Source organism: Scheffersomyces xylosifermentans, assembly GCF_036884685.1.
Source record: "Scheffersomyces xylosifermentans strain CBS 12540 chromosome Unknown RJT20scaffold_2, whole genome shotgun sequence".
NCBI classification, from domain to species: domain Eukaryota; kingdom Fungi; phylum Ascomycota; class Pichiomycetes; order Serinales; family Debaryomycetaceae; genus Scheffersomyces; species Scheffersomyces xylosifermentans.
This window is the reverse complement of record NW_027042940.1, coordinates 728,773-741,338: the sequence shown is the minus strand read 5'-3', so window position 1 is coordinate 741,338 and position 12,566 is coordinate 728,773. Positions and strand designations below refer to the sequence as shown.

The following is a 12,566-nucleotide window of genomic DNA, read 5'->3' as shown; positions in this document are numbered from 1 at the left end:
AACGTCATAAAAAATGTGTAATTTGCTACATCGTCGTGAGGACAGCTAGCGACTATAAACGGTCTTTGGTCTGAGACTTATATCACTGACTTAAAAACACAACTAAACGTTACGAAGTCCTTGGATACTCCGATTTTATTCTATCCTTTATGTTTTTTTATGCTATTTCTCTGTGTGTTCATATTCTACTAGATATCAGGAAGTATACTTTCTAGTTCATATATGTTATTCAATGGGGATTCATGACTCTCAATAACTTCAAAGAGTCATTACTTTGCCAAAGGTACCAATGCTTAAATAACCATGCCCCCAATGCATGAACGCACCGCTCACTACACCTTCATTATTTCCTTAGGAACCCCCTTCTATTATTTAGTAGTATATACATTCTATTTTTAAGAGCCTAAAATATTCATCAGTTTCATCAATCGCTTCTGGATGCTGTTCTGTTGGTCTTTTTGCCGCTAGCAATCTTCTTGTCACTACGGTTGCGCTTGACCTCAGCGCCGCCATTTGGCTTTTCTTTCTGGTCCTTGAAGACCTTCTTGTTGCCGTTATGGTAGTTGTTACCTGTCTTGGACTCTCTTGGTTCTAATTGGATGGTGATGCCATCAATAACAGTCTCTCTCGATTCAAGTGCCTTTTGTTGAGCGTCCACAGTAACAAAGTCACAAAGAGCAATGTTCAGGCTAGTCTTGAAGAACTTGAGTTCTCCAAAGTTCTTGGAAATGTGCTCTCTCAATGCCTTCTCATCAAGCAGTCTGACGCCACGAATGTAAATTGGGAACCACTCCTCCTTTTTGAACTTACCACCGGCAGTGGCAGCAGCAGCTGCGGCAGCTGCAGTAGCTGCCTTCTTGACAGGAGAAGGAGTTGGCTTACCAAGACCTGGCGATGGAACTGGCTTGGTCTTGACTGGAGCAGCCTGGGAAGCTAAGGCGGCCCAAGATAATGGCTGAGCTGGAGCCTTTGAAGGCGATTCATCTTCAGAATCCTTCTTGAAATCCTCAGAGTCGGCTGGAGAGAACTCCTTAGCACCCTCGTCATCATCTTCGACAGTTTCTTCTTCCTCAGCAACATCAGCCTCTGGTTCTTGAGGGGCAGCGTCCTCTGGGGTAGGAGAGACTATTTCCTCTGCAGGAGCACTGGAGACATCCTTGGTGACAGCTGGAACATCGCCATTGGAAACACTAGCGGAGACAGGAACTTCTGTAGTCTTCTCCTCGACCTTGATGGATTTCTCAACTGTCTTGGTGGTGCTCTTGAATTCACCAAAGTCAATGAATTTCAAGATATCGTTGGCAACATCGAAGGTGTTCTCCTTCTTTCCTGGTGTCAAGACGAAAGTCTGGGTGAACTGGTGGTAAGGAGAATCATTTTTAGACCATTCACCAAAAACCACAATCAAGATGTTCTTGTTCAAGGAAACCTCGAAAGCCGCGCTAGTGACGACGATTCTGTTAGCAGTCTTTTGGTCAGCTTCGATCTTGAAACGGGCCTTGATTGCTTCAGTTCCCTGAGCCTTGTGGATAGTCTTGGTAGTATCCTTGTCTGAGTCGGTAGAAGTCTCCAAGGGGCCTTCTGGGAAAGCGTCGTGTGAGATTGCTGCGTGTTGGTGGTATATTTTGTGGATGTTGTCGATGTTGGTGTTGTAGAAGTCATAATATGAGACTATGAAGTACCAACCAATGGAGGAAGCGCGCTCGTCCAGCAAGACGGCAGCGTCTTGCACTGGAGCTGGGTTACCCGATGGTGGAGGAGACGTGGTCATTGTGGATGTGACTGTCTGGAATGGAGCCGCTGGTGTCCTGAATCTTCTAATTTCAATCCATCAAGAAGCATCCACAATTTATCAATTGGAGAAACGTCAGAATTTCCATTTGGTTCTTTGAAAAACTTTCGAGGGTATGTGCAGGATACTACCTCTAGATAAGTAAGTAAGAGAGAAGAGAGTGATGGTGGGGTGGTGAAAGACGTGTAGTGATTTGGATGAAGAGAAGAGTTACAGTTGTGGAAACTGCGCGAAATAATTTCTGGCGGGGTGTAGATGTGATTTCTGACTGTTTCAGGAAGGTTTTAGGTATTATTGGTGTGAAAGCATGGGGTATGGTTGGAGAAATTCATATAATGTAGATACTATCTTCTGAAGCAGTAGTGTCGCAAGTCTCTTAGAGGGGAAGACTGTATAATCGGAGAGGCAGTTCCCCACTGCGAAGAAGAAAAAATCAGGGAAATTCGTCACTAATTTTTTGTCACTAATTTTTCGAAATCTGCGACAAGTTTGTGACAAGTGTGTAACAAGTATGTGACAACTTTGTGACAAAGTATTTTGTGTTGATGCGACCAATTAGTAAGATTTGAATGGAGGGTATTTATTCGAATAGTCATGGATACGATGGATATGATGGATACGATATATTTGAACCAAATTAGAGCATTTGGGGTAACGGTACGGATTTGCCTTGTTAAAACTCTATCCTAATAACGTATCGCTTTTATCTGTCTTTCCGTGGGTCAAATGATCATTGTGCCAAGTAGTATCAGCGAATGCATTTCTGCTTTGTGCTACAGAGAAAAACCTCACTAATCTCAAAATTCTCGGTAAACATTCTGCTGTCACAAAAATTTAGCGGGCCATGAGATTTGCGCTTGCAAATTACGGCGACGAAGGAAATACCACCGTGGGCTGGACATCAAAGTATTCTTTTTAGGGGTTGAGTTGAACATTTGATAGTGCCGTTTTCATGGGATGGAGGTATTTCCCCTCTAATTTTATTACCAATCTCTTAATATCCTCTTATTTACATATTTGGAGAATTTCAAGGATATCTATCTGGCGAAGGCATAATTCCGCCAGAAATGCACGCATTATATCCCTCACTAAACACCGCCTTGGTAAGTAACTCACTATAATTTAGTATGCTGATTTTAGTAATAAATAAAGCCATTGGTATTTAGCCACTCCCGCAAATCTCTAAATACTTCCTTGGAATAATAAAGTTATAAATACAAAACTTTGAAGGATACTACCATCACCTTATCACCCTGAAAATGGTGCTATAATCAACATCGTACAATTATAGTTGGTACTGCTCTCCACTATGATCTCACTTTTTTGCACCTAAACTTTAGTAATCTCTTGGTTTCGACATTAAGCACTTACTAATCTCTACATTATACTCTGACTAATGAACATTAATTCATATCTATACCTCCTAAATACAAGGCGTACATATCCAGTACAACAAATGACAATCACTCTGACTCCTAACTTCATCATGCCATGGCCACCAGAAATGCTTGTTTGAAAACTTTATTACTCCTCCAACTACTCCTGAACCATTCGACCCAGAATACGCTCCACCATTCTGAATTCGTCAGTCAAGTTCATACAATCACAGACACTCCTTGAGCAATTCTTCCAAAATTTGATTCTCTAAGGCTGTTTTATCTCTGACACCGTCGAAACTCTTAACACTCATACGACGCAATACCTCAATTGTCTTATCTCTTGGGAATCCCATATTTTCAAATTGTGTGACAATGGCATCATCTATTCCATAAAGAGCAGAATCACTGAATTCGGACTTTCCATCCTTGTCTCCATCGCTGGCATAAATCTTGGTCCAGTAAGCAGCAGTGTCGTCAAAACCAGCCTTATTTGCAAGGTAATGTTTGGCTACTTCGGCATCCTGAGGATCGTTTGGTTCAGGGGATTGCAAAAGCGACTGTAATGAGATCAAAGTGCTCTTCAATGTCAAGATAGGTGTCCAGGCGTCCTTTAAAATATCCAAGCAAATTGCTCCGGTTACCGAGGAGATGTTTGGATGGTAGATCTTGGTAGCAAACTTCATCACTGGAGGCTTGAATGGGTACTCGTTTGGAATGGTAATATCGACCAGAAAGACACCGCCTTCGTATGGTGTGCCTGGTGGGCCTTTGAAAAAACCGGTTAATTTGGTAAGATCGTTTTCGTTGTTGAGACGAAGTGACACACCAGATTGAGTATCTTGACGACACTCTTCAAGCTCCTTGGCGATTCTCTTCACACGGGACATTGCAGTTTTTTTGGAAGCGTGTGACTGTTAAGCGTTTACGGAGAGGAGATTTATTGAAGCAACGACAATCAAAAAATGTTGTGAAAAGTTAGCAACGGCGTTGGTTTCGGAAGAGCTGAGGGACCAATATCGGGAATCGCGGCACACTACACAAGATAATACGGTGCGATTGTGTTCACTATGCTAAGGTAACGAACCAGACTACTGTATGTCTACCTCGTTAAGTGTTGTAGAATGAGACTATCGTATCATTGTAATCGACAAAGACAACTGTTGAGTTGGGAAGTCACGTGCAAGGGTTTCTATATATGGGAGAGTAGGTAGTGAAGTTTAATGATTTGGTAGCGTCTGGTAGAAATAGGAACTGGAGTGGAAACAAAGGTGGGAGAATTTAGAATAGAGAGGTAAAGCCGAAGGAAAGGAACGACTCCTGGATGTTGTTCATATATATGGAGTATAAAGATTTTGCATCATCTTATGGTAGGAATATTCGTGTGAGTATGGGTGAGAATAAAGTAGTGCTCGGAATTAGTTTGTTTAGTATGTAATAAGTTTGTTTAGTACATAAATTAATGCTGTAAGGTGTTTCCTGTTGGTGACATGAAAAAGTACTTGAACAGAACAAGAAAAGGTAGACAAAGTCTCATTTATCACCAGGGATCAACTGCCGAAGAATTCTCTTACAAAAGTAAAGGTTACCTATTGTACTTTGGTAATCATAATCGTGATCGTAATCATTCTAATATAGTCTACATATAATAATATACAGGGAATAATTCATTCATGAATGTCAATACCCATCAAGGAATTTGCTATCATGAAAAATACTCCAAGGAGAATTCAACAACTTCTGCCTCAGTTAGTTCTCGGCGGGAGGAGAAGAGCCTTTCACATTGACCATCAAAGCATCGAAAATGCTCTTCAACTCTGGTGAGGCGTCCTTGACAAATGGCAAGTCAAAGAAGCCGTAATCTCCGTTTTTAACCAATTCAGTGAATACAATAGTTAAACCCCATGGGTGAGGCTTGCTGACAATACGTCTCTCCAACAAAACGCGAGTTATCAACTCTTGAATAGTGGCCTTGGCGGCAGGAGAGCCCCAAATCGAATTTGATGAGAAGAAATGCAAGATTATACCAATGAACCAATGTGTGTGACTATTAGGGTAACGTAATTGGTTAGCAATTGCGTTGATCAAATGGAACTTGAACTCCAGTGAGCCGTAGTTCATCAAATCAACTAATAATGCTACTTGTGAAGACTTGGTATTAAAACCTCTGTTGTTTGGTAATCTATCAGCAACAGCAGATATTCCGACATGTAAGACCAAAGCATTGACCAATTTAACGTTGTAGTGAATAACTTCGGAATCCTCGACTTCCTTAGGATGGTTCAACTTGATGCCACCGTAAATGGATCTCATCAAAGCTGGAGCTGGGATTCGGAGGAAATTATCGACGGGTTTCTTCAAGCCAACCTTGGCCAAATCTTCAACAGGTTTGTATGCAACAACAGGAGAATCATTGATCTCTGGTAATCTCTCAACCTTGAGACCCTGTGTAAATGGGTCAGGGACAGCAACATTAGCAGGAGTTGCTGAGAGAATAATGTTTCTCAATTGAGTATATCCTCTTGGCATTGCTGTAACCAATTGGTAATGGCACCCGACCAAGAATTCAGGGTAATCATGGATGAGTCCTGCGAAGATTCTGTTTACTGCCTTGAAGATAACATTAATGACATCATGCTTAACTTCCTTGGAGTAAACGGATTGGAACTTAAGGTTTGCAGTAAGCAATTTAACAACCGTTTGATATCCAGCGGCTTCTGGCAACTCGAGCAACTTAGGTAAGAACATACGGTGTGCTATTAACGAGACCCAAGCAAAAGTGAAGCCTGGGTAGATGATTGGTTGAAGAGAATTAAATACATCTCCAATGTATATGTAAAAGTCTTCATTTAATTGACTAGTCGCATTACCGGAAAGTGTGGACAAGTCGCTCCAAGAAGAAAGTAAAGACGAGAAAAATCTGAAGTATGCTCTCTCGTTCCAGGCTACTTTAGCAGTTTCGTGATCATTTGCCAACACGAGTAAAATAACACTAATAATTTTCTTGAGGTAGTCAATTGCTTCCTCTTTTCTTTCAAACTGTGATACAATGCGAACAATCAACATAGCCAACGTGTCAACAGCTAAATAAGTTTCACGTTGTGTTCTAGAACGAACTTCATGCTCGGTAGCAAATGCCGTGACTGATATTTCCATAGCAGACTTAAAGAAAACTTGGAAGTACTTAGGATTTGTTAAGATCTCAGCTTCAAGTAAGCCTTTTAAGAATTGTTCCTCCAATTCTGTTGACCGTTCTCCGTGAGTTAAAAGTTTAACCCATTCAGAGAAAATGTACCCTAACTGACCATAAAGATGGTTGAATGGTGAAGGGATGGTTCTATTCAATAGCTCAAACAAGTTATCACGAGCCAATTTAGCTTGCTTCTGATCATCAGATGATTCATCAGCAACATACTTACTCAATGCTTCCAATGTGAAACCAAACTCGGAGCGTAAGGCGATTGGACGCAATTCTTGCGAACTATAGACATTTAGAAGCAACGTGGATGCAAACTTCACGACAACAGGATTGTTGGATTCGGTAATAAGACGTCCAATAGAAGAGTCTAATTTCGTAGGTTGCACTAATTGAACTTTCAACAATGAGAAAATCACAGGCATATTGAATTTGCGTTGATCGGATGAATGGACTAACCACCATGTAACATCTTTAGCGGTGGATGGCGAGTATTCGCAAAGTTTATCCAAGACAACAACATAGATCTCATTGCTCATAGGGTTCTCATGCACTTGCGTGAAAAGACAATTGACGGCATATTGAGCAGCCTTCAACAAAAGCTCAGGATACTTTACGGCATTGGCTTGGGCAATAGCAAGCGCCTGTGTCAATGAAGCCATGATAGGATGAGAGGGGCTCAAATCAGCAAGTTTGGTTTCCGAAACATCGTTCAAAAGCAGTATTGCCTTTTCGCAATTTTGGGTTATAGCGGAGAAAAGCTGTTCTACTGGAATCGAGTCTTCCTGCTGAAGAGTGACCTGTTGTCCTATTGACACTTCCTGTTGCTGCTGTGGGAGCTGCTGAATTGGAGCAACTTGTTGAGGTTGCTGAACTGCCTGTTGAACTTCACCAGATCTTACAGCTGAGGAGTTTGTTCCAAAACTTTCATAAATGTGCAACTGGTTGGCACTAAGACCTTCGGGGTTCAAACCAAGTGGTTCGGGCAATCTCAATGCATATTGTGGAGTACCTGCTGAACTGGATGTATCAACAAATGGCTCTGCTGCATTACTTTGTTCACGAATAGTGACATACTTCTGCATACGTTCATCTATCAATTCATTAATATTATCAGCAGCAATCTTATCGACGATCTCAACGCAAAGGCCAACATTGGCTTGAACTGCAGCATTTAACTCGTCAATTGGAAACTCCTTTGGGTTATTTCCTAGTAATTGCAACATTGTAGCTTCAATTGTCTCAGCTAAAAGCTTACGGCCACTGCAAAGAACCATGCTATGGGATAATTGTCGAGCCATATTCTGATAACTCTTTCTGAACTTCGTCACATCTCTTTCAGTAGCAAAATCCTTATTTACCAAGAATTCCGTCGTAGTCAACACAGCTTCGGAAACCCTGCTGAGAATTGGAACTGCGCATTCACGAACAGCTCTAGATAAGGAAGCCTGGAAGGCTCTTCTTAAATTGGCATGTTGTGTGAAGATGCTATTTCCAACCAAATTACTAAACGACGTGTCCAACGCAGACTCTCCAGATTGGTGTAACTGCTGCTGTTGCTGCTGTTGTTGTTGTTGAACCAATTGCTGGTCTTGGAATCCAGGCTGTAGTGGAGGAATACCTTCTTGGCCTGGTGGGGCAGCAAATTGACCAGCTACTGGTGGCAATGCTTCTAAGCCTAATGGATGTGAAACCCCAGCCGCTTCAAGCGAAAGCCTGTTGATATCATTGGCTAATGTCACGGTCTCTGGGTGGATTCCGAACATTGCAGCCAACGAAGCAGGATTAGGATTGTGCGATCCAATCAATGTTGAAGGTTCGATATCGCTAACCTTTAACTTGAAAGCATTGAGCAACACCTCAATTTCGAACTTAAGATTAAGGGTTAAGTCAGCGGTATGGTAGAGTTCAACAAGAACTTTGATAATACCCAACACCCATGGATTAGGGGGTCTGAATACCTTTGAGTATTGTGCTTGGTCTAAAATTTTGCAAACAAAAGGGATGATTAAAGGTAAAGACTTGAAATCATACGCTTCAACTAAAAGAAACTTAAGGGCTATTTGGTCTCTTCTTAATGGCTTGTCATCAGCCAAAGTAATTTTCCCCAACCATGCTGCCAAATTTTTTAATTGGTTACGCTCATTCCGTGCCTCTTTTGAATTTCTAATAAGCCTTTCGACCTCTCTCAAGGAGACATTTAAAATGTATTCGAAAAATATTGGGTCATCTAATTCATTGACTAGCGTGGCGTACATGTCATGATTGTTTGGCTCAGCTTTGGCTCTGTCAACCACGATATAATTCGAAAACCATGCGTAATACTTTTCCAGGATCAACTCCTTTATTTCATTGGACCTCAAGTTGTCGCCTGTCATGTTGTTAACAAAGAAAAGCAACTTATCGGACACCGCTTCTGGAGGTTCTTCTTGTTTCACAAATCCGATAGTCTTCTCAGTTACAGTGATTGACTGGTACCTGGGTCCTACTTCTGGAGTAGAAGTCACAGTTTGTCCACATGGAATTCCATTAGATGCATCTCTAACAATCTGGTACATCTTGGCATGTGCAGATAAAGATCTACACTCCAATAAATGTTTACAATAGATAGGATATTCATGTAAACGCGACTTGAAGTTGTACAAGGATTGAACTGCAAATTTGAAAAGGTGAGAGTCCTGGGGTTGGTTACAAGATTCCCAAATGAAGTTCAAAGCAACGGTAAGAGTGGTTCCCTGAATTAAATCCTTCTCAAGGAGGGCCCCGAAAAGTAGGGAAGTTGAAGCGAGTGCCGAGAGAGGGTACTCTGAGAAAAATCTGTACTCATCCAATAAAGAATGGATCATACAAGCAAACACATCTTGCTGGTGAGGTTCATCTGAAGCCTTCATACGAACAAGCATATCGACTATGTCCTTTATCTCGACCTCCTTGTTGTACATTTTGGAATAGTAGGCTTTCATTTCCTGCTCTACGTCGGCTGGGAAGAAATTCGACACAGCTGCATTTGCTAAAATAGTTGCATCGTGACCATTGCCGAAATTAATAAGACGTGGGTACGTAGTGAGAAGAAGGAGTTGAAGATTCTTTAATTGCTCAGCGTCAATAAGACCATTGCTAGCTTTGAGTTTCTCTAAAAAGGAATACACAAATGGAATTTTCAAAAATTGTACCCCATCAGTAGTCTGTTGCCCAGGCGCTAACAGTTGTCCTCTTTCATAATCTCTTTGAGCTCTTTCCTCCAAACACTCAAGCAATGCATTATATACAGCTGCTTTTTGTTGTGGCTCTCTCACCTTAGAGTCAAAAAGGGTCTTGTAATCAAAGTCGAAAAGCGAAGATTCAATGAGGAACTTCATTCCAGTTTTTGTATCCACATTCCAAGCCTCGTTCACTACTGAAGGTAAGAGCCCAGAAGTTGAGGCAACGACAAGAGCTCTATTGGCACTTTCTACGGATTTCCTGGTGGTGTAGAAGCCAATAAGTTTGCTTACCGCAAGCTGAGGACTTACTTCGCGAAGCTTCAGAAAAGCTCTCGATAATCCAGTGTTACTATCGTTTTCCCAAAGTTGTCCAATTAGTTTGTCCACGAGATCGCTAATAAAGGGGGTCCTCTCGGCAAAAGTAGTTGCAGCTGCTACCAAGTATTCAGGGTATGTCCTGAAATCATGCTCGAAAACTTGTCCCAAAAATGCGTTTAATTTCCGTTCTTGTTCTCCAAGTTGTTGGTTCTGCTGTTGTTGATTATGAACGATACCCCAAACTCTGAGCTCGAGCTTGGCTATGTTGACAAAACGGAGAATATTGCGATTAGGATGTGGGGGTGTAACTCCTGGCGGTTGCAGGACTGAAGCATCTCTATCATCTTCAAAGCATAATGACAAGTTCTTCAGCACCGCAATATCATAAGCTCCCTGTTGTGGGTCTGCGGCTTGCAAAAATGAAAAAAGTGTCTTGCTAAACCACCATTCGTAGCTCAAAAAGATATCTATGAGACCTTCTTTGAAGTCTAATGCAGAAAGAAGCTGGGTGACGCTTGTAACAGTTGGCTGGATGCCACGCTGTGCTGACTCAAATAGATTTTGGTGAACGTGGGAGAAGACTTCGTACCAGTTGACTGGCAACTTGGCGGAGTTCAGTTCGAGAGAGCGGAAGCATGCCTGTAATTGTGCACCCTTTGCATTAGCTTCGGGAACTGTATTGGCAAAGGCAAGACCTGCTAATCCTTGTGATCCTGGTACAATAACCTCTGAAAGTATGAGAGCAATGCTTTGGTCCACTTCAGTTGGTTTGATCTGAAACAAACTGGGCAAAAGCTTCTCTGGAAGGAGGTTTTCTGGTCCGATTTCGAGTAAAAGTTCTTTGAATGACATGCTTAGAATATTCTGGTAAAAACGGGAGATTGGCTCGACGGTGGAGTTGAATGCTTTTAATGAACTGAGTGTTAAAAGCTTGTGGATAAAGGGAAAGAATGGGGTGTTTAAGATATAATCTAACACTAAAGTCCAGTTGTAAGTTGGTGGAAAATCTCTTGATTTTAAAAAAGATAAGAGCTTGAATGAATTCTCTTGGGCAAATTGCTTAGCTGCGCCGTAGTTAAGAGTTTGAAACTTGATGAGGATGATAAATGAGAGGACTAAATCACACTCAAATCTCTTTACGAAATCAACAACGGAGAAATCAGAATTTGCGTTGAAGAGACTTGACAAATGAGTGAAAAGAAGCTCTAGGTAGTTGAGATCTCTTGCAATGTGGTTTAATTCTCTCTGGAAAAGTCTTTCGATGGGAGTAAGATCTGTTGACGAATTGGTTTTGCCCGTATTTTCAAACGATAATCTAATTAAGCTGATGAGTTTCTCGAAATAGTTGTTGATGACAATTGGATTCGATACCTGCTTAGCGAGAATGAAGCGAATTTGATTGTAGTGAGAGTCGAGTGTTTCCGGCGAGACTGTGGTGGCAAGGATGGACAACTGGGTGATGATGACCTTGGTTAATTCGGGATCTTCAATGCGGTAGGTGGTGGGTTCTGGCTGGTGGTCTTGGAGCTGGCCCTGTGGGCTTGGAGCTGGTTGGGACACGGTGGTAGTCTATTGGGGGTCGACGTGGCTGTCTGAAATGTCAGTATGGCAGTGTGGGAACGCTGGAACTAACAATGACTGGTATGAAGACTATATGACGCTGTCTTTTCGTGTTTCTTGGACTAGCGTAGTATGTCACAAGAAGAAAGGACAAAATAGAAGCAAACAAACAAAAGCGGTGAAAAATCTGCGCTCCGTGAAGTCTTATTTCACGCTGAATGCGGTCTGAATATGGAAACTATAGTATGCCAATGGATTAGCAGTACAATGCGGATTGGATCTTATAGTTGCTTTTTATACACTGTGTATTCACTATAGTATGCTAAGCGCTTGAGATATGTACGGGATGCGAAGCGGCTCAAAGGGGATAGTGATGATCCTGTTCTTCAAATGCGTGAGATAGATCTAATCAGTAGTCTATCCACTTGGCGAACGTTGTATATGCTATGATGGTTGATACTATGAACAATGTCTTACCATCTACTTAACTATGGCAGTTTGATTTTTGCCTGGCAGAGTGGCCACCAACAAAAATTTTAGGGTTACCCGGCGCACAGGCTCCCTTACCAACGAGCAGTACGAGAGAAAGTTGCAGCCAACGGTGGGAGATAGTTGGGGTTATTGGATTATAAAAAGAGAGGAAAAAGTGGAAGGGGACGGTGAGAGGTGGTGTGGTGTTTATTGATTGGCGTAATTCTTACTTTTGGGATGTTTGTGTGATCCCCTGATGTGTTCCTTAGAATCGACAAATTCATACACGTCAGAAAGGGGCAATTCATAGGCTCATAGAAAGGATATAATGTAAGGTCCCAGGAGTCGTGTGATTTAAATACTGCGGTATGGATGTTTGATCCAATAGTGGTGCTATGCTTATACGTGTTTTAAGGGCAGTTTGAAGAAAAGCCTTCTTAACTGCCCACGAAATATATCGTTACGGTTTTAATTGGCGTCACATATATAGACGTGTCTTTTCTTCATGAAGTTGGTAAAACAGGTCGAAGAAATACCATATTTATGACGAAATACCACCATGAACGAACATCAACAGCCCTAGAAAGAAACTATAATGAACAAATTTGCTTATCTACATTCAAATTGATTCTAAACCATTGCCGAACAGT

The 12,566-nt window shown here is 41.7% G+C and overlaps 3 protein-coding genes across 3 annotated transcripts; all 3 read right to left on the bottom strand. All coding sequences in view use genetic code 12, as the record gives it.

The window, feature by feature from the left end:
* Window positions 1-158: 158 nt before the first annotated feature.
* On the bottom strand, window positions 159-2,257 carry RJT20DRAFT_26090 (uncharacterized protein). Its single transcript, XM_064919417.1, has one exon. The coding sequence runs from the start codon at window positions 1,769-1,771 to the stop codon at window positions 425-427; it is 1,347 nt and encodes a 448-aa protein (XP_064775804.1). The 5' UTR covers window positions 1,772-2,257; the 3' UTR covers window positions 159-424.
* An 863-nt stretch (window positions 2,258-3,120) lies between these two features.
* Window positions 3,121-4,487, bottom strand: RJT20DRAFT_26059 (E2 ubiquitin-conjugating protein). Its single transcript, XM_064919416.1, has one exon. It carries the CDS (start codon window positions 4,056-4,058, stop codon window positions 3,396-3,398), a length of 663 nt encoding a protein of 220 aa, XP_064775803.1. The 5' UTR covers window positions 4,059-4,487; the 3' UTR covers window positions 3,121-3,395.
* A 430-nt stretch (window positions 4,488-4,917) lies between these two features.
* Window positions 4,918-10,737, bottom strand: CDC39 (CCR4-NOT core subunit; the record flags this gene model as incomplete). The annotated part of the gene is made up of 2 exons (XM_064921464.1): window positions 4,918-7,206; window positions 7,267-10,737. 2 exons carry the CDS (start codon window positions 10,735-10,737, stop codon window positions 4,918-4,920), a joined length of 5,760 nt encoding a protein of 1,919 aa, XP_064775802.1.
* Between the last annotated feature and the right edge of the window lie 1,829 nt (window positions 10,738-12,566).